Below are 24,133 nucleotides of genomic sequence, written 5' to 3' on the forward strand. Positions count from 1 at the left end.
AGGTCCTTCACCACGCTCCTGATGGACCATGGAATCCAAGGACTGCACAAAGAAGCCCTGGATGACACATACCTGCTCCTTCAGGTTTTCTAGTAACGTTTCCACTTTTAATTTGTCTTCTTTCACTTTTTCTAACTCTGCTTCTCTCTTTTTGTATTCCTCCTGGACTTTCAAAAGATGCTGGAAGAGAAAAGATAAACTCAGTTCTTAACCTGCCTTCCACCTCCTATTATTTAAAGACTATAAAACAAAGAAGGGCTTTTCCATGAAGACCAGACAGGTCATGTCCAGAACTGCTACAAGGTAAAGCATAAATCAAGAGGAATCTACAATGTACCTTAGAAATGCCTTTGCCTATTAGCATACTGTGTAAATATGGGACAGTAATTCCATCACCAATGGCTGGATTTCCCACTTTCTTACTCAGTTATAGGGGCACACAGGCTTGGTACTTTGGAAGTCACAGTAGGGTCAAGCAAAGACCACACAAGGAATCCATGAACTATGAATCGCTTTCATGTGATTTATCAGCTCATACAGCCACCAGTCGAAATATTTGGCCATTTGGGGTTTTTTTGACAACACTGGTAACAACAAAGTCGCTCCCATTTGGATCCCGCCAAAGCCGGAGTGTTTTTATGTGTGTTTTTGCCCCCCCCAATCTCAGCCCCTTCTGCCTCCACTACAGAAAATTCCGGCCCCACCTTCTGCATGCCCTGCAGGGCCTGCTGGAGGAGCTTCATCTGCTGCTCCTTGGTGGTGTCCTCATCCCGGGAGGCTTTGCCCTGCTCCTGCTTGAGCAGCTCCACCTCGTTGCGATAGGCGTCCAGCTGCCAGCGCAGGCTGTCGTTCTCCTCCTTCAGCGCCTCCACCTGCGACACCAGCGCTGGGAACGCAACCAAAGTCAAACAACCCGGGGCAAGAAGCTCCTGGGTGCTTCTTCCCCTCACACACCACATACAGGGGCTCAGCAGCTCCCGGTGAAAAGTGCTGAGCACCCAAAGAAATGCCTCCCCAGCACTGTTTGGGATATCACAGGGCTGGAGATGCTCCCAGGGCTGGAGCCCCTCTGCTCTGGAGCCAGGCTGGGAGAGCTGGGGGAGTTCAGCCTGGAGAAAAGAAGGCTCCAGGGAGACCTGAGAGCCCCTTCCAGTGCCTAAAGGGGCTCCAAGAGAGCTGAAAAGGAACTTTGGACAAAGGCCTGGAGTGACAGGACAAAGAGGAATGGCTTCAAACTGACAGAGGGCAAGGTTAGATGGGATATTGGGAAGAAATTCTTCCCTGTGAGGGTAGTGAAGCTCTGGCACAGGTTGCCCAGAGAAGCTGTGGCTGCCCTATTTGTGGAAGTGTCCAAGGCCAGGTTGGACAGGGCTTGAACAACCTGGGTTAGTGGAAGGTGTCCCTGCCCATGGCAGGGGGTGGAACTGGATGATCTTTAAGGTCCCTTCCCACCCAAACCACCCCAGGATTCTATGATCTCCAGGAGAAGGCAGGTTGTGGGTTTGTAGTGTAACACTGCTGCTGAGCTGCTGTCTCTGGATTAGCTTCCATAGGGCAGGGCTTTGCTTTTGCCTCTGGAGAAAGCTTCCAGCTCCTCCACATCCTGCCCCATTAATCCCAGGACACTTCACTAGGGACAGCAGCTCAGACAGTGCTTTAGGTTCCCCTGACCATGGCAGGGAGCAGTGAAACACTGGCTGCAGACCCAGGCACCGAGAGGAAACGACTCCAGGGAACTGCACTGATTCTGCTCTGCCCATGACCATTTTGGGGTGCAAAACACTCAGAATGGGCCTCCTGAAAGAAACCGCTGAAGACAAGCGCTTTATGAGCTGCAAAAATTGATTTTACCTGATTCTTCCGTTTCTTTCATCTCTGATGGATCTTCTATTTCTTCATCAGACATTTCCATCTCCTCCTCTCTCCGGATACCCATCAGCTCATCGTTATGGATGTTACGGATTTCCTGGGGTTCAGAAAGTAGAGGGAATTTCAATACAGATTAGAAGGAACAGGTTGGTTGGATGAAATGTTGCTGAAATATAAGTCTGCAAAACACAACTCCGGGACACAAGAAAGGGGAAATGATTTAAAAATTGACACAGATGATTTAAATCAAGGGCAATACCCAGCACGAGTCAATCTGTCAGTTATTGACTCTTCCATCTTCCTTCTGCTCTTGTGACAAGTCAGACTTGCTGTGCAAAACACAAGGAATTCTGCTCAACCTTAAATACTCTGGAGCCAGGAAGTCCCAGCCTGAGCTGGGACAGACCAAACCAAGACTGCTACAGCTGCACACCTGCATGTACAGCAAAGGAGGTTTGCCTACAGGTCCATCTCTTAGCACTACAAATACCTGCAGCCCCCTGAGCCCACCTGTGCAGCACCAGAGTGGGGTGTCCCTTGAGCAGAGACCTCCTCAAGGTGACCCCAAAAGGCTGAGATACCCTTTACCCAGCATGTGATATGTACAGTGACATAAGAGACATTTTAAATTGCAGATGCTAGCAATGTTTTTATACATACATATATATATATATATATATATCTGTACCAAGAAGCTGCATCTTGTGTCTCCACCTTCATTTAAGAGCAGACCCTAAGCTGGGGGAGAGCAGCAAGCTGAGCCCAGGAGCAAGTGCTCTTGGAAGAGGCTTCACCGGTGGTCTCACAGCCTCTTCCCACCGGGAGAACTTACCTTGGAACAAAAGACAGCTCCAACTGGAGAGAGAGCTCCCACCCCAGCCATAGTGAGCAATCAGAAAGTAGGGAAGAACGGGAGCACTGGGGCTTGGGGTGGAGGAACAGTCTGAGTCACACTGCACCTGGCATCTCAGGTGGAGAGGAAACCTTGGCTCCTCCTTTAGCTACTACAGAGGTTTGACTCAGTGGGAATCTCAAAGTCTCAGAAGTGCACACTCATGGGGAGATCACAGCTGGAAACTTCCCAGGATAACACAGCCATTTAGAGTGTTCCACCATGGTGGAGGAGGGACCATCTGCTTGGTACCAGAAGGTACCATACCCGGCTGGGTATGATCCAGCGCCACAGATTCTTCCCAGGCAGCAGCTGTATGGGAAGGGGGGCTGGACACCCCCAATCCATGGGGATCACAGGCCTGGACATGCCCAGCCTGTGGTGATCACAGACCACCAGACTCTCAGCTTTGCCCGATTTCACTTTTGACGTCAAATAATCTTAGAGGTGAAAGACGACCCCTGGCTTTGCTGGGAGAGATGTGCCTATTCCAAGTTTGTAATAAGGAACTCTATATCCAAGAAAAACCCAGAACTGAAGGATGATTTATACTAGAGGTAAAGAATGACAACCAAAGGGACCAGGACAGTGTGGAGGAGTGGGATCAAACCTCATGAAATTGAACAAGGCCAAGTGCAACGTCCTGCACCTGGGTCACAGACCCCAGGACATCCCTTTCCCAGACCATCACTTTCCCAATGGACCCTCTTTCTTTACCTTAGCTCCCTTTTTTCTGACGTTCTGCCTGACTCCCTTATCTGAAAACATCCTCCCTCAAGCTTTCCAGGCTGTCCAGCTGCAATTATTTCCATCTCTCAAGGTCGAAATATCACATAAAAATGTGATAAAACAGATTCTGATAACATTTAGGGCTCTCAAGGTCGAAATATCACATAAAAATGTGATAAAACAGATTCTGATAACATTTAGGGCTCTCAAGGTCGAAATATCACATAAAAATGTGATAAAACAGATTCTGATAACATTTAGGGTTTGTTGTTGGTTTGTTTTTTTTTTACCATCTCTCTAGAAATCCCTCTTCCTTTAATACTAAAACCAGCAGAACAAAAAAATCAATATTTATCATTATTACTATTATTACTACTATCGCTGTGTACAGCTTCAATCAGCAGACAGGTCTCGATGTGTTGCTACGAGTAACACGAATACCAAGAGGAAATTTATTACCTGTAACACAAGAGCCGAGTGAGCAATTCCCACCTCACACTGTGAACGAAGGTGTTGTTATCCACGCGAGCATCGCGCACACTTAACATCAACATCCTGACAAGCAAGAGACCGTGCTGGAGGATTCTAACACAAGAAAAGATTACCAACCTCTGCTTGTTTGCACCACACGCTGATGTTCTTACGCTGAGCTTTCGTGAAATGGTCCCAAGCCTTTTGTTTGGAGGCAGAATGGTACACGGCCACTATCTGCTCGACTGGAGTGTCAAATCAGCAGCAAATCGGGCCCGAATAGCATCCAGAGAGGGCGAACAAGAGGAGTAAAGGAGTAAAAAAGTGGAATCAGGCAGGTGGTTTGGCTACCCTTTTCTTATAACACTGTACTGTGCTGATGCTACGCTCAGGGAAGAGGCTCAGTGCCTGGAAAGAGAAGTGTGGGCTTCACCAGGCCTCTGCCAAACACTCCCGGGTAACAACCAACTGGGAAACGGGCTCTGCTCTCAGCTGGGAAACAGGCAGGACATGTGGAAAAAAAAGGCAGCGTGTGTGTGCTGAAAAATATCCAAATTTGCTGTGCAAGGCTGGCTGGGAGTGTAAGGAGTCCAGGGGGGCAGGACTCGCCCTCCACAATGGGATGATGAGGTACAACCGTGAGTTCTGGCCCTTGGGACATCCCAAAGGACAGTGCCACAGCCTGTGTGACCTACAGGAAAAGGATCCTGGCACTTTCCATCAGCTTTTCTTGATCCTGAAATTTATTCCTTCTGTTTCTCTAGAAAATTCCCAAAGCATTTTGGATATACGAAGTGCTTCTCCTTGGCTGAGTGCTCACCCACAGCACAAAGCACATCTACCTGATTGGTTTTTTATGCTTGTGATGCAGTAGTTTTTATTTCGTAACAATTACAGCATCTCCCTGCTTCTCAGAGTAACCTAAGAGTGGCTGAGATCTCAGCTGTGTTTTAGGGAGTGGAGTTACACACTAATCTCTATAATTACTTACTCTGCAGTGCTCAATGTATGTCCCTCTGGACCGTGTGCCCATAATTTTTTACCAGTAACAGAATTTAAAGAAAAAAAGAATTAAAAAAAAAAATAATCAAGTAGCAGCTGAAATTATTAGCTATAAAATCAAAAGTTAAGAATGTTCACAACCCAGGCAAGAAGATCAAAGAAAATTAGTACAATTGTGGAGAAGGTATTCATAAAGAAGTAAAAATACTCAGATTTACTTTAACAGAGATGTGTAAGAGGCAATGAATGGTCTGAGGAACTGTTACAAAACACGTTCTGGAATTAATACAGTCCATGCCTCTTCCTTATTTCCTCATTTAATAAAGCACTGGGATTTGAAAGACCCAGGTTCTGCAACAGGCTGTTGGAAACACTCTGCTGTGTCCTACCTTTGGTGAATAAATCCTGCACACTTCGCTGAGGCACCAGATTCCCAGGAACTTACCTTGTCTGTGCACAGGAGGAGTTGAAAAGATGACAGAACTACTAACAGATGATAATTAAAAGAGGAAACAAATTCAACATTCATTCTCTCCTCCCCCCCAAGATGTGGACTCTTACCCCAGCAAAAAGTACCACGAGGAATTTTTGCCAAGTGAATGACACCTGATTCTAAATGAGCTGTAGCTGCAGGGAAGCCATTGCTACTTCTTTTCCTGGAGCCCCTTTTAGTGTGGCCTCTCCAGACTAGAAATTGAGAGTTTTCCCTACACCAGACAACCAACATCCAGTGTGGAAACACTACTCACACTGCACCAGGATCCCTGAGAGAGCCAGTTTGAACTTCTCTTTAGCTTCTTCCATCTCCTTCTCGTGAGCCGCTTTCTCGTTGACGAGCCGGCGGATGTGGCTGTTGGCCGACTGGATCATGGAGTAGAAGTTGTTGGCAGTTCTTCTGTTCACTTCCCCACGCTCTATCCAGGTCAGCAAGGTCTGGATGGCTTCTGAGAACTTTGTGTCATCTGTAGCAAGAAAGGACAGCTTTACACCACAGGTATGGGGTTGCCTGGGCAGCTTTCAGGTCCTTTCCCTGGCGCTGAAGTGCTCTCTCAACGGTCAGCTTCCTTCAGGTGGCTCATCACAACTCCTGGAAGCATGGAATGATCTGAACCCACAGCTGTACAAAGGCAGGCAAAGTCTAAAACCAAACTGATGGAGCAAATCCTCTGCTGAGGTGCAACAAGAGGAGGACCAACTGCTAGAAACCTACTGCAAAACTTCATGTGTACTCGGATGTACCCTTCTGTGAAAGGAAATACCCTCCAGCTCCAAAATCATCAGGTCAAACATGGGTCTCAGGCTTCAAACTAGGTATTAGGACTTATACTAGTCCTTTTAACCTTAACCAAAATTTTCTGGAAGAAACTTGTACTGAACAGTTTTGATCTGCACAAGTTTGTTGCACTCCAAAGGTTTGTTCAGTCTTGGGAAAATAAGATTTAGGGGAAACCGTGTCACCATGTTCCAGGATATAAAGGGTGGCTACAAAAAATACGGAAACTCCTTATTTTACAAGGAGTCACATGGAAAAGATGAGGGGGAATGGGTACTCCTGGGGAGATTCCCATTGGACCCAAGAGGTCAATTTTTCACAATGGGAACAATCAGCCATGGGAAGTGCTGGATTCCCCAGTATCTCTCTACAACTCCCTGGTGGGAAGTTGTAGCAAGGTGGGGGTCAGTCTCTTCTCCCAGGCAACCAGCAGTAGGACAAGAAGGCACACGTCTTAAGCTGCACCAGGGGAGGTTTAGGTTGGACATTAGGAAGAAGTGATTGGGGCACTGGAACGGGCTGCCCAGGGAGGTGGTAGAGTTACCATCCCTGGAGGTATTTAAGAAAAGACTGGATGAGGCACTCAGTGCCATGGTCTAATTGATGAGGTGGTGTTGGGTCATCGGTTGGACTCGATGATCTCAGAGATCTTTTCCAACCTAGTTGATTCTGTGATATCAGATACTTTCAAGATTGGGCTGGGTAGGACATTGGGCCATTTGGCCTAGACAGTGCTTTTGCCAAGAAAGGTTGGGCCAGCTGAGCCTTGAAGTCCCTTCCAACCCGGGATTCTACGAATATAAATTCAAGTACAGGTCTGTTTTGACAAAAAGAAACAATTCTGAGAGGGAGACGGCCCGGAGAGCTGCCAGGGGCAACCTCAGCTCAGCAAGACAACCCCAGGAGAACACAGAGCACTGGACAGAAGGGTGGCCACGGCCCCCCAAGAGAGTCACTCACCTTTCAGCTTCTCGGCCACCACGCTGCACTCGTGGTCGGAGTAGTGGACGACGGGCGGTGGCGAGGGCGGGCGGAAGCGCTCCTCCGCCAGCCGCCGCCGGTGCCGCTCCTCCCGCGCCAGCATCCGCTGCTTGCACTCCCACTCGTACAGGTCATCCCTGGCCTGGGCAAAATCCACGTGCAGGCGCCCCGTGTCCTTCTTGTCCGTGCTGGAGCCCAGCCGGATGCGGTAGCCTGGTGGGGATGACGAGTGGTTGTCAGAGACTGAAATGGTTCATGATTTATGCATTCTAGGAGACTTTTGCAGGCTTTTGACTTGCATTATACCTCGGAAGGACGGTTGAGCCCATCCCCCTCTCTGCCAATCTAAAAAAAAAGGTGGGAACCAGGCCAGACACAGAAACTCTGTGCAGGGCCCAGGGAGAGGCTGGAGGCTCGAGGCATGGCCCGTGACACTACCCATGGATATAATAACTCATAACTTCTTGGAGTGTGGGGGCTTCCCTCCTTCACCCCCAGCAGATCAAGGTCACCACTTCAACTGACAGACGTGGAAGCTGCAACTACCAAGTTTCATCGCTGGACCCCGTGGGCGGTGACTACAGACATCTGTCCACTCTCAGCTTTTCTTTCCCTTACTCTCCCTTAGCCTTATCCTGTCTTTCTCTCCCTTATGCATTTTCCCCCCAGGGGTTATCCCTATGATATATAATATAGATGACAACACCCAAAATGCTAACATACCTGTTCAAACAAAATTGTTAAAATAAACCCTACCTAGATATGTTTTCAGACACCAATTATTCAGTGTTGTTTCACTCTAATCCACCCCAAGGGAATTATTGATGAGAACCTGGGTTACTCCTCTCCCCCTTTTCTGGGGCGGGTCGTAACAGTGGTCAGGCTTATGTGGGGCTCCCAAGGTAAAAGGAGCCCGGGGGGGGGGAGTGGTGGTTCAGCTTTGATGGCTCCAAGGGACAAAATCCCCACAAAAGTCAAGCACACCAGCCAATTCATAAGCAATTGGGAGCAACAGGGACCCTTCAGCACTGTCTAAAGAATCAGCTGGATGCTTATCCAGGTGAGGTGGGCATGGACTCTACCTCAGCCCAATATTTTGTGGAGGTTTCTAGATGACAAAGCATTGCTGTCTGTGGAGGTAGGGACTATTTCAGAAGGATTTGTGACGGAAAGCTAGAACTCGATTTCGCTTAGGAAGACTGTAAAAGGCCTTCTCAAATGGGTTAGATGTTTTTTGTTCTCCCTTCTGCATTTCAGAGAAAGTTGCAGGGAGAAGCTGCGAGCAAGCTACCTCTCTCCCTGGCATGCAGAGAGATAACATCTTTGCAGACATGTACTAGGTCTCCTCAGGCCAGAGAGAGTGGGTGAGGAGAGAAGATACAAAAAGCCTTGGAGAAGACGGGGCACTGCCTTTTTTCCCTGGGGCCTGGTGTGTGCAGCATAGTTAAGAAGTGGTCCTTGCATCTTAAATAAACCTTTTTTTTAATCCTTCCACTGCCTTGGCATTCTCGGGAAATCCATATGTTTTACCTTACACTGTCTTTCCTCTCAGGAGCTGCTGTCACATATTTAAGCAGAAATGCAATGGCAGCAGAAGGGCAAACTGACACAGCATCAGATAAATCTGCCCCAAATCCTACTGTTCTGCCTATAAAGGCAAGATCACATCTCTGCCCCAGAATTTTAAGGTGCCATCTGAGACAAACACACCCACCAGACAGGTAAAGTGCCTTGTCCACCATGAACTCCTCAGCAAAGCGGATGTGGCAGAAGTTCTTCTTGCTCTTGCGGATAGCGATGACCTCCCCACACTGCTCAAACACCTCCATGATGATCTGCTCCGTCCCGTTTTCCGGCAGCCCTCCAACAAACACCGTCTTGCACCCCGGGGGCCTCTCCCTCGTGGCTGGAGGGGGAAGATCTGAAGAGAGAAATCAGAGCAGGTCAGGTTTGGGGTCGTCAGCACGTGTGCCTTCTATCTGTGTATCCGGGCTTAATTAGACGTTGATACTTTTGGTCTGTGTTTGGCCCAGCCACCTGTGAGAGTCTGTTCTTTTCCTGCCAAGTTGTGAGAAAACAAGCACTGGGAAACGGAAACTTCGTCCTTGAAGGAAGTGCTTTGTACAAACTACAATGAACTGGTGTCTTACTATTGGTTGATGGCCTTCCAAGGGCATTTGAAGGAGAAAGTGAAGAGGAGGGTGATGAAGGATGCCCCCAGACTCATTTAGAAGAGACCCCCTGAGGTGCAGCACTCGAGCGCGGGGCAATTCCGAAGTCCCCCCACATGTGCAGATGGGGCACCACTCACATAATGGGGGGCAGGGACTGAAGGCCTCTAGCTGGGCGGTGCTGGCCACACCTGCCCAGGTAGACATCACCAGGAAGTTGGATAAAAAGCAGATGGCTGGTGCTTGGAGTTAGACTCAGGCTTCACATGGAGGATAATGTTGCCTTTTGTGGGGACGCCTCCTAAGTAACACCTGCATGAGTGGGGGTTTTATTGAGGGCTTATTTCCCTCTCTCCTCTTTCCTGTCTCTCCGTTTCTCATTTTGTTGGCCACTTCTTTGTAATAAATATTGTTTTTGTTGAGCTTTCAACGGTGTGTGGTTTCAGTTTCAGCATCCTTCCCCGCTACAATCTGTCCACCTCTCCTGAGAGACGACCACACCTTGCTGGCGTCCTTCAAGGACATGTTTACCTGCCTGTTTCCAAACAAAAGATGTCAGGAGCCTGAAGCCCTTCAAACACCCTCTCAAGTGCAAGCACAGGCTCACTGAGCTGCTGTCACAGAACACAAGCAGCACCAGGGGCTCAAAACTTCATGGTAGGAGGTGCTATAAAATCACAGTTTAAAAAATTGTCCTAGTGTAAATAATACATGGCAAATGTATACAGAGGCTTCGCTGTGCTGCAACTGCACACACTCCAGACTTTCCTGCCTGAGCTACACCCTCCCACACAGATCCACACTATCAATGACAGACATGTCCCTGTATCATGTCTGTTTGGGTTTTCACCCCCCTGGTTCTTATCACAGAAGCAAAGAGAAAGGGTCATCAGCCAGTGTGAAGGGGATCCCTGTTTCCTGCTACAGCCTGGTGAGCCCTGTGTTTCTTCAGTTTTCTCTCTTATTTCCAACTGCCCCTGCTCTCCTTCCACTGCATTCTGCAAACCCCAGAGCACTCCCACGGCTCAGCATGGACCATGCCCCTCATCTCCAAGCCTTAGATAAAGGCTTCAAATATCCAGGGGCTGGAATGTTTTCTTCCCCATCCTTTTCAACCTAACAACTGAAGAGGCTATTTCTGGAAATGGCAAACACTCAGTGACAAGAACAGGCTTTTCCTGTTGCCCTGTCACCTTCCTGCCAGCACTGAGTCACAGCAATTCAGTCCAGACCAGACCTGCTGTGCCCAGGTACAGGAATGGCCCTTCTCTCACACACCCCCAGGTTTTACAGAAATATAAACACACAGATATTGCTACAGAGATAGGACAAAGCACAGTTACGTGGGTTAGGAGGGAAGAGAGTGCAGCTCTTGCAGTGAATGATCTCCTTCACAGCAGGCATGTCTGGAGGGATGGGAGGTGGGACGATCCCTAAGCCCGGCATCATGGGGTTGATCGGAGGGATTCCAGTCATCATCCCAAGAGCAGGATCAAAGTCTAAAAGGGGGAAAGAATAAGGGAGTCAGGGGTTTGGAGTCATAGAGTGACTGTGAACTTGGACAGCAAATGAGGTTCACTCCCACACGTGCCAGTGCAAATCAGCTGAATAAACACCAGAGAGGGAACACGGCAACATCAAACTTCAGGTTTGTGCCCTTAAAACAACTTTTTAAAACTATTTCATTGCTGATTGCCTCAGTCAAATAACTTTTCTCTGTTAAAATAAACTACTTCCTTCTCCCCTCTGTAGACACCCGCTCCCATCTAGTGTCAAGCACTTCCCAGTGAGATTTGTCCACAGAAAGACACCTGTGACACATGGGCTTGGAGCAACCTGGAGCAACCTTCCAAGCAATGGAAGGTGTCCCTGCTCATGGCAGGGGGTAGACCAAGATGAGCTTTAAGGTCCTTCCCAACCCAAACCATTCTATGATTCTATTATTCCAAGAGCACAGACTGCAGGCAAAACTTAGGGCAAGTTAAATGATGCTGTTAAAACAACCTGCTCTGTGCCAAAAGAGCAGAAATGGAATTGCAGAGTGCTGCCAACACAGACATTCCCTCTCCAGGTGAGCAGGCAAGTGTTCAGGCAGGAGAGAGCATCCTCCTTAGTGCAGCAAAGCATTGGAATGGTCAGGTCAGTTCAGGACTTTGATGTCCAAAATCCTGCACTGCTGGGAAACCAGGTACAGCCCAGCTCTGTTCTTACAGGAGCTCTTTCACCCTGGACAGGATGACTGACCCATGCATGGATATTCCAGACAAGGTGGTCATTCCTGGAACAGAATCCTTCATTAATTTCTGCCATATCCAATTTGCTGCCCTGTTGCTTTTCTCTTCATCTCCCTCCCACCCTTCCTTTCAAGCCATTCCAGTTCAGCTTAGAGCAACGTGTTCCTGGGTATCACTGGTTTCCTGAGCTCTGCATGGCATCCTCTTCCTCCTCATCCACTGCAGAATATCTAGAGGCACCCCAGAATAACTATTTGCATTTAAAAATATGTATCCTCTCAAACCAGGTCTCTAAATAAATCACTTGCAGATTTAATGTATTTCAAGCACAGCTTGTCCACGTGGTTGTGTGCGTGGTGGGTGTTTACCCAACTGCACTGAAACAGGTTATTTCCAAAGACCTGTCCAAAAGGAAAGGTGGGCAGGGCCTGGCTCAGCTCACCAGGCAGGAGGGGCTGTCCTGTCATGCCCATGGGAGCCATCCCCAGGTTGTTCATGGCGGTGGCCCAGGCGGTCGGGTCGGACATTGGCAATCCCATCGGAATGGAGTCCAGGCTCAGATTTCTGCCACCATCTGCTGAGAGGAAAATAAAAGTGATTAAGAGCTTAGAGCAGCTCCCAGCTCTGCTGCAGGGCACAAGCTGCCCAGTGAGGCTCTGCAGTGTCAGCACCCAAAACCACAGCTGAGCCTAACGCTCGGGGAAGAACCAGATGGGAAAAAACCAACCGGTGCTGTCCCTCTGGAGCAGCCAACATTTACAGCAGTCAAGTCTAGGAAAACACCTCAAAGCACCTCAGTTATGGTTTATCCACTGCAATTAACAGCTCTAAGGGGCCTTGATGAAACAGTGATGGAAAGGTAATGGGACACTGATTCCTCCCAAGAGATTTATGAACAAAGGACACACATCCAGCAGGTATAAACTGTGAAACTGCACTCAACTGAACAGAGCTGGCCAGGCTGTCCCAGCAGAATCCTCCCATTGCCACTGGAAGTCACTTCTCTTCCACACTCAAAGGGAAAAGGAAGCAAAGAACAACGTGCTGTTGTCAGCAGCAGGACCAGCAGAGCAGAACTACCAGGTAATCCAGGTGGAGCCACTGACACTACACAAACACAGGGCTTGACTAAGCATTCAAATTCTCTTCAGTGATTTGGCTGGGTCAGACACACCTTTCCCTGGCTCCCACCTGACAGACACTTGTTCTTTTTGTCTGTGCAGGTTTTAGTGAGAGGGGCCCAAATGCAGAAATGCCTGAATTTGTTCAAACATAGATGGGAAGAGGAAGGATGGGGAGGGAGAAGGAGACATGAGAAGGACAAGAGGTTCAGCTCCACGCTCCCAGTGGAGCTCTCCTGTGCTCTCTCAGCACCTCAAAACCATCCTTAAACTGCTGTAAACTGTAAAGACCCAGATTTTCCTTCAAATTTCCTTCAAATGATTTTTCTCTCCAGGGAAACAGAGTTGGACCTGTTCTCTACCCAATTACATTTCACCCTGTTTCTGCAGCCGTGGCCTTTGCACATCACCTTCCTCAGGTCCAGCCTCATCCCTCTGCACCTGGCACCTCCCTATGGAAAAGTTACTAAGGGAGGGATTATAGAGGGAGTACAGAGAGACTGTGCTGTACACACTGTAACACCTCACCTCCATGGCACGAGCAGGTGCCACATTCCCCAAGTCACATTGGTGGGATTACAGTGTTCAAGCACAATATAATCTGCAAAGATGTTATTCTGTGTGGGGGTTTTTCCCCAGTCACTCAGAGAAATCCTGAAGATGGCAAGGAAGAAATTTTCTTTGTGAGAAATTGTAAGATGGCATTGAAGAAATATTTTTGTAAGACTCCTTGATCTGATATTAAAACATCCTATGATTCATCTAACAGTTTGCTTTCATGACATTTTCTTAAATATGAATGTCTCCAGTCATTTGGGTTCATCTGCCTTATCATGCTTCTAATTATGGTCATGATTTTAATTTTGAGATACTATTCAATTAGAAAAATAAAACTATTGGGACAGCTATAGAGAATGCTAGAATGGTTTGGGTGGGAAGGACCTTAAAGACCATCCCATTCCACCCCCCTGCCATGGGCAGGGACACCTTCCACTAGACCAGATTGCTCCAACCTGGCCTTGGACACTTCCAGGGATGGGGCAGTCACAGCTTCTCTGGGCAACCTGTGCCAAGGCCTCACCACCCTCACAGGTAAGAATTTCTTCCCAATATCCCACCTAACCCTGTGAAGCCATTCCCCCTCGTTCTGTCTCTATGTTCTCCTTGCAGAGATCCCACAATCCAAGCATGGCTCTGGGCACACCAGAGCAGAGCACAGCTCTGCCTGTCCACCTTCCACACCAACACCCAGCACAGTAGCTGGATTTAGGCTATGCTACGTGGATCCCTTCCCTGCTGCCAGCAGTGGAGCTGCCCCTCAGCCCACCTGGAGGAATTGCTCTCTTCCTCTTTCCCGGATCACTTCCATCCTCGGCCGGGCTCTCCGACACCCGGGGGCCAGCGGCGCTGCCCAGCTGCAGGGACTCGGTGGGGCTGGCAGGATCAAAGGGCAGCTGGTTTAAGCCTAAAAGAAAACAAACAAACAAACAAACAAACACACTCAGAGACTTTCTTTAGACTGGTTTGTGATGCTTCAGAATCACAGGAATGAGAGAAACGCCCAGTTCCTGGTACAAGCAGCACCCCAGGCCCTGGGGGAATTGTGCCTCCTGCTTACAGGGCCCAGCCACACTTGATATGAATGATACCACCATAAAATATTACTCACTAACATCAATCCCAACACCCACACAAATCAAACTGCCTGGCAGTGTAAGCCAGGGGTGCATCTCCCCTCTATTAAGCAGCTTTTCATGCCTGGAAACTCAAGAGGACAGGATTTTTTCCTATTTCTTCCAGTACAGAAATAAATTTTTAATAGTTATTTAAGTGTCACCAGTCGTGAATTCACTTGAACTTATTTACTACCAAAAAACAAGGCATGACTTAGAAGATCTTCAAAACCAGAAAGTGCTACTGGAATTTTTATTCAAGGAGTCCAGCAGGCAGCTGCTCCCCTTCACGGTTATGGAAGGGGTTCTAGGATGCACATCCCTGAAAAGGGAAGCTCCAGACCCAGCCCACAGGACCACACTCCTCCTATGCTCATTTTTTAAGGACCTCAGTGCTCAAAGACAGAGGGCCTTGAGTCCTGCTGCTCAGGCTTTGCTATTGATAAAGAAGATCTAACAACAGTAATGTTTACTCAAGAATAAATGCAGATCGAGTCTTATAAATTAAGTAAATTGAAGGTAAAGATCTAAGCAAATTATGCAGAATTGAACTAAAGAGGACTGAAGAAAAATTGGTTTGCAGCTTCCAGTGTATTCCCTAATGCAAGGAATTACACCCACTTCAGAGTGAGTCTGAAGCAGCTACTGGATGATCCACCCACAGATCTGTGGTGGGCAGACTGCAGGTGATGGACAATTAATGGCATTTATGTGCCAGCAGAACACATTCACACCTCTCTAAAATGCTCTGTTTCTTAAACTATAGGTAACAAGACACAAGGGCTTTGTAAACAATTCCAAATTAATGGAGTCTCCAAACTTAAAGCTTCCAGTGTGCAGTTAATCACAGTGAGTTTGAGAATCACAGAATTGCTATGGTTGGAAAAGATCTTCAAGATCACCAAGTCCAACCGTCAACCAGCACCACCACCATGTTCAGCACCAAACCATGTCCTCAAGTGCCACATCCACATGTTTTCTGAACACTTCCAGGGATGGTGACTCCACCACTGTCCTGGGCAGCCTGTGCCAGGGCTTGACAAGTCTTTCTGTAAAGAAATTTTCCCTAATATCCAATCTATACCTCCTCTAGCACAGCTTCAGGCTGTTTCCTCTTGTCCCTTGTTCCCTGGGAGCAGAGCCTGATCCCCACCTGGCTCCACCCTCCTGTCAGGGAGATGTAGAGAGTGAGGTCACCCCTGAGCCTCCTTTTCTCCAGGCTCAAGAGAGGGGTCCAGTGCTCTGAACTGAGCACCCAGTTCCTCACTCCACCTTCTGTCACAATCAGCATTTGCAGGGATGCAAGACCGAAGGAGCATTAAAATATTCAGTTTGATTTACTTTCTTCTCAGCAAACTCACTCTGAACAGACAATGAAAAAAAAAAAAGAAAAAAATACAAAAACCCTAACAAATCTAGACCCACATAAAGCAAGAAAAATAACCACAATTCCAAGGGGAATCAGCAGAACTACCAGAGCACCAAAGATGACAATTATCCCGTCCCAACGCACCGCTGGGCCGAGGCATTTGTACCAAACCTTCCTCCAGACACTCTGCAGTGTTGTGATTTCCATTCCAGAGGATTCCACTTCCAAGAACTTAATAAACGTGGCTGCTGGGTGCGGCTGTAAATAGCCAAGTGGACACAGGGAGCCTGGAGGGCTCCTCTTCCGAGCCACTGAAAAGTGAGAACGCCAGAAGCGGCCAAAAAAATAACGACCATTCAGCTGGCAACAACAATAGTCACGCCCGGCTGTGCAGGACGCCCACAATGCTGTGTCTTAAATATTCCAAAGCCGAAATATCACAGAGGTCATGAGGGCTCAGGAAAACAAATCTGGAGGCCCCAGGTTAAAAATAGAGAGGCCGTACGCAGGGAAGACATGAGGAGAAAGGAAAAGGAGTAATTGTAAGGTTTGCCTCCATTATTGTCCAGGTGATGGAAAAGGTAACATTAAACTTGAACAAGAGTTTTCCCACATTTGGGAGCAGGGAACGATGTGGACAAGCAGTGATACAGCTGGACACTGGTGTCACCAGGATGGACAGACACCCTGCTCTGACAGGAGACACCTGGCACTGACCAGCACCTGAATGCCAATGGACACTGCTCACCCACTGCTTCCCAACCCAGTGGGAAGCACAGGCAGCCACTTATCCCTATGATTTCCATCCCCAGTTTGAGCTGGGATGCTTGATTACGCCCTGTGGTGCAGGAGGAGCACTTGGATGCTGCACAGGCTCCAATGGCTGTGCTGGGAGGGAGGCAGCTGGCTCCAGCAGGTAACAAGGAGTGAAAAACTCCTTTTGTTCTTGGCAAAAGGATTTTTATTGTTGTTTTTTGGGAAAAAAAACCAAGCAGATTCCTTTGGAACAGGACAAACACTGAGGAAGCTCTCACGCTGCACAGCCAGCACTCACCCTGCCAGTTAGGGCATGAGTCAAGCCTAAGAAAGTGCCCAGACTGAGTGCCCAGCTCATGCCAGAGCAGGAGGCCCACACGCCCCATGCACCCCTGCCAGCCCCAGAGACCTTCCATGATCAGACTCAGCTCAAGCCCAGGGCAGAAATTAATGCAGCTCCTGGGAAATGGATAATGTGTGTCCCAATGCTGCTGGTTAATGCTGGATTAGTGCGTCCCAACTGCTCACAGAAGGCTCCAATTCCAACCTGACATACAGGAAGAAGCAGAAGCAGTCCTACAAATGCTCGTGAGTCTTCAGCAGCAGCTCTGACTGCCCACTCCCTCCCCATGCTGTGAGCCAGCACATCTCCTGCCTTCAGCATATGGATTCACAAGAGGAGATCATTAAAATGAAGAGAGGAGACCACGGTGATGGAGAACTGAGCAGTAATTAATAAGTACTTGTTTCTCCTCTTAAGTCATTTCTACCTGTAAACACTCAGCCTCAAAGGCAGGAACCAGAAGAACAATTTAAAAATAAAAGAAAGGGACATTCCCAGAATTCATCAAGCCCCCTGAAAAGCCCAGGAAGGCAGCCAGTAATCAAAAGCATTCCTGAGGAATTCTCCTCCGGGTTATCTCCTGCACCAAAAGATCAGCCTAGTCACAACTTGTTTAAGCAGCTGGTGAGGAGCAAAGGGGAAGGGGAGGCTGGTGCAACTGCGAGTAAAACACTCTTGAAGAGGCAGGAGAACACCACTGCTGGCTTTGTGACTGGACAGACCTGTCCCAAAGGAACACCACTGCTGGCTTTGTGACTGGACAGACCTGTCCCAAAGGAACACCACTGCTGGCTTTGTGACTGGACAGACCTGTCCCAAAGCTCCCAGAGTCGTGCTCAATTTGGGGTGATGAGCAGTAGCAGGCTAAGCCTGCAGCACAGTTCCTCCAGGCATTGTATGTCACTAGGAAGAGACTGAGTAAGGAGATCCCAAATCAGCCCCTCAGCTGATCCTCACCTCCAGCTTCCCCAGCGCCCCAGAACTTGTCAGACCTGCCCTGCAGCCAGATGAGGTTGCAGGGCTGGCATGGGAGCTCAGTGTGTGCCCCAGAACCAACAGCACCGCTCAGAACACACCTCCAAAACAGCCCCCTCCAAAACAGCCCCCTCCCAAACAGCCCCCTCCCAAACAGCCCCCTCCAAAACAGCCCCCTCCCAAACAGCCCCCTCCCAAACAGCCCCCTCCCAAACAGCCCCCTCCCAAACAGCCCCCTCCAAAACAGCCCCCTCCAAAACAGCCCCCTCCAAAACAGCCCCCTCCAAAACAGCCCCCTCCAAAACAGCCCCCTCCAAAACAGCCCCCTCCAAAACAGCCCCCTCCAAAACAGCCCCCTCCAAAACAGCCCCCTCCAAAACAGCCCCCTCCAAAACAGCCCCCTCCAAAACAGCCCCCTCCAAAACAGCCCCCTCCAAAACAGCCCCCTCTAAAACAGGCCCCTCCAAAACAGCCCCCTCCAAAACAGCCCCCTCCAAAACAGCCCCCTCCAAAACAGCCCCCTCCAAAACAGGCCCCGCAAGTTTTCCTGAATTTTGATGTGCCCTTTGACCTTCCACTGGGCACCACTGAGACAACTGAGAGATGTGAGCACAACCAGCCAAAGCATCACAAAGACAGCCCAAGACACTCCTGGGAGAACAGACCAAAGGTTTGCTCCAGCCACTTCATGAACATCCCTCTTCCAAAAAATCTGTAATTTATGGGCTCTCCATCAGACACAATCGGATATGTTCGCTCACAGAGGCAGCACATGATCCCCAGACGTGAATGCAGCAACATTTTTTGTGCTGGTACAAATTTGGGGGGTCAGGTTAATGCTCAGAGGTGACTGCACAGTGGGACCAAGGCACCAGACCCAGGCTCAGTCTCCTCAGTCACAGCTTGGTTCATCCTCATGGAGAGCCCACAGCAAGAGAAGCAAGGAGGTCAGAGTCAAACCCCTCATGTGCTCCCACGGGAGGATTTGGGCTTGTTTTGAACCTCAGTTGTGTCTCCCAGAGCAATCCAAAACCAGCCACACCAGCCCAGTGAGGGCACAAGAGTACGAACAAGACCAAAAATTATTATATTGCTCCCAGATTTCCAGAACTGGTTTCCCTAGAGCCTTTTATCCAACTGACATCTCACAGGCCAACAATTCCTTCCTGTGATTCTCTGCATTAAGACACAAGACTTAAAGAGAGAAAATGTGACTGCTTCAAATGAAGCTCAAGGTGTCCAAAAACCACACTGCACGAGGAAAGGAGGAACATTTGCACCATGTTTGCACTTGCTGTGAAACTTCATTCCCACTTACATGTGGTTTTTTTCCTTCCAAGTCAATTATTTCTCCACACAAGAACTGGTTTAAAGCTGCCTTGCTTCTTCAATACCCTGTTCCAAAGTGCCTAACACTCTTCCAAAAGTGGAAACAGGACTTTCTGGGGTTTAAACAGGACTTTAAAGCTCTACGTTTACAACTTCACATGGTACCAGGGCACTGGAAGACAAGCCCACTACTGTCCTAATACAGCCTCCAGCTAGAATTCCACAAGCCAAATACTGAGAAGTCACAGAAAATGGAAGCTGATGAGATCAGGAACCACAGCGTATTTTCCTTTGCAGGCACAGGCTGGAAACTGAGCAGCTCCTTTACAGTGAATATATTTTGTGGGTAGTGCTGTCTAGAAACAGCACTGGAGAGAATGCAGCCACTCTTGGTCCCACTCAAAGAGATCCTGGTAGCTCCTCCAACAAGGACTTCTGGGATCCCAAGACCTACTTCCAGCAGGGACCATGCTTGGCACTCCCTTGCAGCACAGAGTTTGCTCCGAGAGTTAAACCAAGCCAGAGAGAAGATTCCCAACACTCTTTGAAGTAAGAAACCCTTCATTACGTCAGATTTTCCATCCTACATGTGATAAATGCCACACACAGCAGGCACCTTCAGGTCTGACTACCTCTCCCCTGTCATCTCAGCCAAGAATCAGAGCTCCAAATGCTGGATACAGAGAATGTGCTCAGAAGAAAGTTGAAGCTGCAGAAAATCCTCTCTCCTGGGCACAGAGCAGAGTAAAAGCTGACAGGCTCAGCCACTGCAAGCGTGAGGCACAAACAGAAGCACCTCTCTGTCTTTTGTGCAACCAGAACAAAGTGTCCTTGGCCATTCCAAGTTGCTCTGCTCAGGAGGGAAGGGACCAGCACTGGAGCAAGCCACGGGGGTTTGCTCAGTTTTCCTGTAGCAAGCCAGCCTGGAAAGGCCAAAATCAGCAGAATTCTGTATTTGCAGGGAAATGCTACGCAGAAGGTAAGGGGCAAGGAGAAAATCTGGTTTTCCAGCAAGTGTCAGACCAGTGTCAGCATTTCCAGAGCCACACGTGGCACAGGTGCCAGTGTGCCCTTCACCTCCAAGCACTTCCCTTACGTTTCTCCAGGGATTTTCAGAAGAGTCAGTTTTCAGGAGTGAGCCATCAGGCACTGCCATAATGCAGTGACTAAACCTTTAAAAATAAAAAACTTGGGCTAGAAGATTCCTCGCTAGAAAAAATGGATCAGGGAGGAAAAAAAAAAAAAGGAGAGATGCTTAAAGATGAGCAGAAGGTGACTCTGAGCAAGGCCTCTCCCGCAGCACAGCAGGTTGCTGTGGGTGGTCTTCCTTCTCTGGAAGTAGGTGCTGAGGTGTGTTTTATGGGAAGAGAGGCTGCAGCTTCCTGCTGGCCTAAACAGCATTAACAATGCACGGCCCCCCATTCCATTGGGATCAATCCAGGTCCATGCTGGGGCTATATATGGCTGCAGCTTTCACAGCACACACTCAGAAAGGGGCTGGAGAGACAGGGAAGATCTCAATGTTCCAGGCATAAATCAAGGGAAGTATCCATCTTCACTGGGTCCCATGCCAGACCTGGGACAGGACTTGGTTTTCCAACCCTGCAAACAGAGCTTAGCTATTTGCCTTAATTACCAGGGGAAGAAGAAACCCAAAACAATCCCTGAGGTGAACTGAAAAGCCTGGTTTAAGATCACTCCCATTATCAAGAGCCAAACACACTGGAAATCTCAATGGAAACATGGGACTGTGCTGCTCCCACGCAGACCTACTGTGCCTGCACAGGAACACAGCAACCACTGGGGCTGCCACCTCAGGATTTGGGCAAAATCTCCCCTGCTGGGTTCAGGAACATTCAGTTAAGTGGCGACAGCAGCTCTGCCACAAGCCTGGCACTGCTCTGGAACCACACACTCCAGCAGCAGCCTCACCCTGGTCAGGCACTGGAATCATTTTCCTGACATCCAGCTAGTTAATAAGCAGCAGGAACATAAAACCTCTGCCCCAAAACTCAAATTAAAACTGTTAACAGGTACTCTGACACTGTCACACACCTAAAAGCATTTCAGTGATAACACTTAAAAAGTCCATGCAGGCTGGTGCTTGTATGGTCATATTTTGGGGTGTCCTGGAACCTTATTAACTACTTTGGGTCATGTTTTGGGGTGCCCCAGGTTCTGCTGAACCCCTCAGGTGACATTTTAGGGTACCCTGGGCTCCTCTGAACCCCTCAGGTCCCCTGGAGTCCTCCAACCTCCTCAGGTCACTTTTGGGATGCCATGAAAACCTCTGAACTCCTTTGGGTTCCATTTTGGGCACCCCAGGTTCCTCTGACCTCCTCAACTCACTTTCTAGGGTGCCCCAGGTCCACCCAAACCCCTCACATTTGGGGGTGTGACAATTTGGGGTCACACCAAATTGTGACATTTTGGGGTCCCCCAGACTCCTCTGAACACTTACCAGACGTCTCTTACCCAGCATTAGGGGAACTCCAGAAATGGGCTGACACAGGCTTTACTATAAATATGGATTTACCTTTTGCCAACATTGGCAAACATATGAAATAAGCAGTGCTCAGCCTTAGCAGGGTCCCTGTGCTTTCAGGAATAAACTGGATTCTGGGATACACTGTGCCACCTGATTACACATGCTAGTTTTAAGTCCTCGAGAAATGCACTTTAGCAGACAACACCAAAGTACACCTGCAGCAATCAATCAGAACACAGAGAGAAGAGACCAGCAGGGAAGGGAGAGACACACCAAGGCTTTGAAGTTACATTTTAACCCCAACCGTTTCCTTTCAGAGACTGGTTCCCACATTCCAAAACTACCGTTGGGCTCGTGCATGTTTCTCTATTGCACTCCTGGATTAGACAGCATTGTTAGAGCTTCACAATCACCAATCTGACCCAGGGGCTGGCCAGGCACACTGATGAGAGCAGCAGAACTCCGACAGTTACTTCTGGCAACTCCAGAAAATCCGACACGGCAGCACATTCGGAGAATCCCACAACCCCCCAGCTGTTACCTGTGTACTGCACCAGGAACATGGCAAGATGCTCATCATATGTCAGTAGTCCAGCCAGTTCTCCCACTGTTCCCAGCTTGGTTATTTGCTTAAAAATCCGAGTGCCAGGCTGAGCTCCCGGGCAGCTCCCAGCAAAACGGGAAAGCTGGGACTTACTGACAGCAAAGCTACCCCAGGGCGGGCCGGGCAGCACAGGAGAGCCCAGGCTGGCAACCAGCAGCTCCACGTGTCACCATCCATCTCCAGTGACTGACACCCATAGGCAGATTCCGGGATGCAGGGGACGGAGCTGGATGAGCAGGTGGGCAGGCGATTAGCAGCGAGAGCATCTGAATTTGCCAGGGATTTCATACATCACTGTTCTAAGCGCTGGCACGCAGCTAAATAAACCCTGTTTGCATGCCCGAGATTAGTGGCCTTTGCACTGAAAGATTAATTCCTGGTAATCCTTGACAGTAAGAGGCACACTGCTCGCTTTCCTCGGTTCTGGAAGCTTGTGTTTAGAAGAAATATATTAACTTCAGACAAGCTAATTATTCTAGCAGAAAACTATTAAAGGAAAAGAAAAAAAGGCCCCTTTCTCCTTTGCCCCTGAGAATGCCGTGGTCAGTGACACCAGTCAGTGACACCAAGCTGCAGGGTTTTCACAAAAACACGTCCACAGCAAAACCAGGGAGATTTGATCAAGTCCTGCCTGAGCTGTGCTGTTTACTCAGCACTGTAACCCCAAACAAAGGAAAAAATTCCTCACCAGTGTGTGTGTGCACACATGTGTGTCACCAGCACAGCCCTTGGTGCTCCCCAACAGTGGGACCTCCACCATCCCCATCACCCAACATTATTAAATATCCCATGGAATGTTTTCAGGATGGCTCTGCCAAACCACCTTCCCTCTGCACACATGTCTAGGATTTCTAATATTGGGATTTTTCAGGGGGTGAGCAGCTTGTGTTCCATGAGGTGCAGAAGAGCAGGACGTTCCAGGCTCAGAGGGGACAGGCAGCTTGTCCATCCCATCCCTGCCCACTCTCAGCACCCCTGGAGAGCAATAACCAACACCTGCCACCTCAGAACAAGGCTCAACAGCTCATATTTTCAGAACTATCTTTTTGAGAGGTTAGGAGAAGAAAACTGTTGGGCAAAGGACTAACTGCACTATTGGGGAAGAAAAAAAACGAGGAAGAAGAAAAAAAAAGAGGGGGAAAAAGAGAGGGAAGACACAAAGAAAACTCCAGCAGAGCCAGCAATCGGGATCATCAGAAAATGCCAGTGCAAAAATCTGGACTGAGGGGCGAGAGGAGCTCACAGAGGGGCAGTACCAGCACGAGGAGCCGCTGGCTGAGAGCGGAGCAGCTGGACAGGACAGAGACGTGATGGATCTGGAATAATGTCAGCAGAAAAATTGGGGATTAGGGGAGAAATCTCACGCCATCTTTGGAAGGTGCAGGGAATACCTCGCTAGCAACACCTGATCTTTGCAATGACTCGGAGATTGAACCTCGTCCCTGCTACGAGCTCAAGTCACCCACACCAAAAACATGACCTTCAGTGCAGAAACCTGACCTTACCCCGGCTCCCACACAGCTTTCAACAGCTCAGCTCCAGGGGCCTTTTAATTACGTGGCACAAAATCCCTCAAATAAACCTCGAAGAAACAAGAGAAACCGACCCCTCGGCTCCCAGTGCAGGGAAGAGTAAGGTTGGAGTGAGAAGGAACATGAGTCGGAGGGACAAACTCCCATCCCAGGTTGCCCCAGTACTTTCCCCACCATCTCACAGCTCTGCTGCAATATTCTGCAGGAAAATATGGAAATATGCAATGGCTAATTATTGTTGCTACAGGGGAGGCAGGAATTGTGTGGACTAATGAGGAGCTTACCCAAGGATTAACGTCTGTGTAACGAACACGTGGCACT

At 48.8% G+C, this 24,133-nt stretch overlaps 1 protein-coding gene across 6 annotated transcripts in view; it reads right to left on the reverse strand.

Moving 5' to 3' along the window:
- ENOX2 (ecto-NOX disulfide-thiol exchanger 2) overlaps positions 1–24,133 on the reverse strand; it is a 32,376-nt gene that overhangs the window by 6,791 nt on the left and 1,452 nt on the right. For 2 of the 6 annotated variants that reach the window (XM_032702458.1, XM_032702457.1), the window contains exons 2-12: positions 14,164–14,208; positions 14,071–14,133; positions 12,065–12,199; positions 10,732–10,887; positions 8,932–9,138; positions 7,197–7,430; positions 5,713–5,925; positions 4,100–4,206; positions 1,852–1,966; positions 705–886; positions 73–180 (exon numbers count right to left, since the gene is read on the reverse strand). In XM_032702458.1, coding sequence (XP_032558349.1) covers positions 73–180; positions 705–886; positions 1,852–1,966; positions 4,100–4,206; positions 5,713–5,925; positions 7,197–7,430; positions 8,932–9,138; positions 10,732–10,887; positions 12,065–12,161 — 1,419 coding nt within the window. In that variant the 5' untranslated portion in view covers positions 12,162–12,199; positions 14,071–14,133; positions 14,164–14,208. Of the gene's footprint in view, positions 1–72; positions 181–704; positions 887–1,851; positions 1,967–4,099; positions 4,207–5,712; positions 5,926–7,196; positions 7,431–8,931; positions 9,139–10,731; positions 10,888–12,064; positions 12,200–14,070; positions 14,209–22,217; positions 22,353–24,133 lie in introns of those variants that run through there. The other 4 variants (XM_032702454.1, XM_032702453.1, XM_032702455.1 and 1 more) reach the window with 4 other exon arrangements.

This window comes from Chiroxiphia lanceolata, chromosome 14 (genome assembly GCF_009829145.1).
Source record: "Chiroxiphia lanceolata isolate bChiLan1 chromosome 14, bChiLan1.pri, whole genome shotgun sequence".
Lineage (NCBI taxonomy): Eukaryota > Metazoa > Chordata > Aves > Passeriformes > Pipridae > Chiroxiphia > Chiroxiphia lanceolata.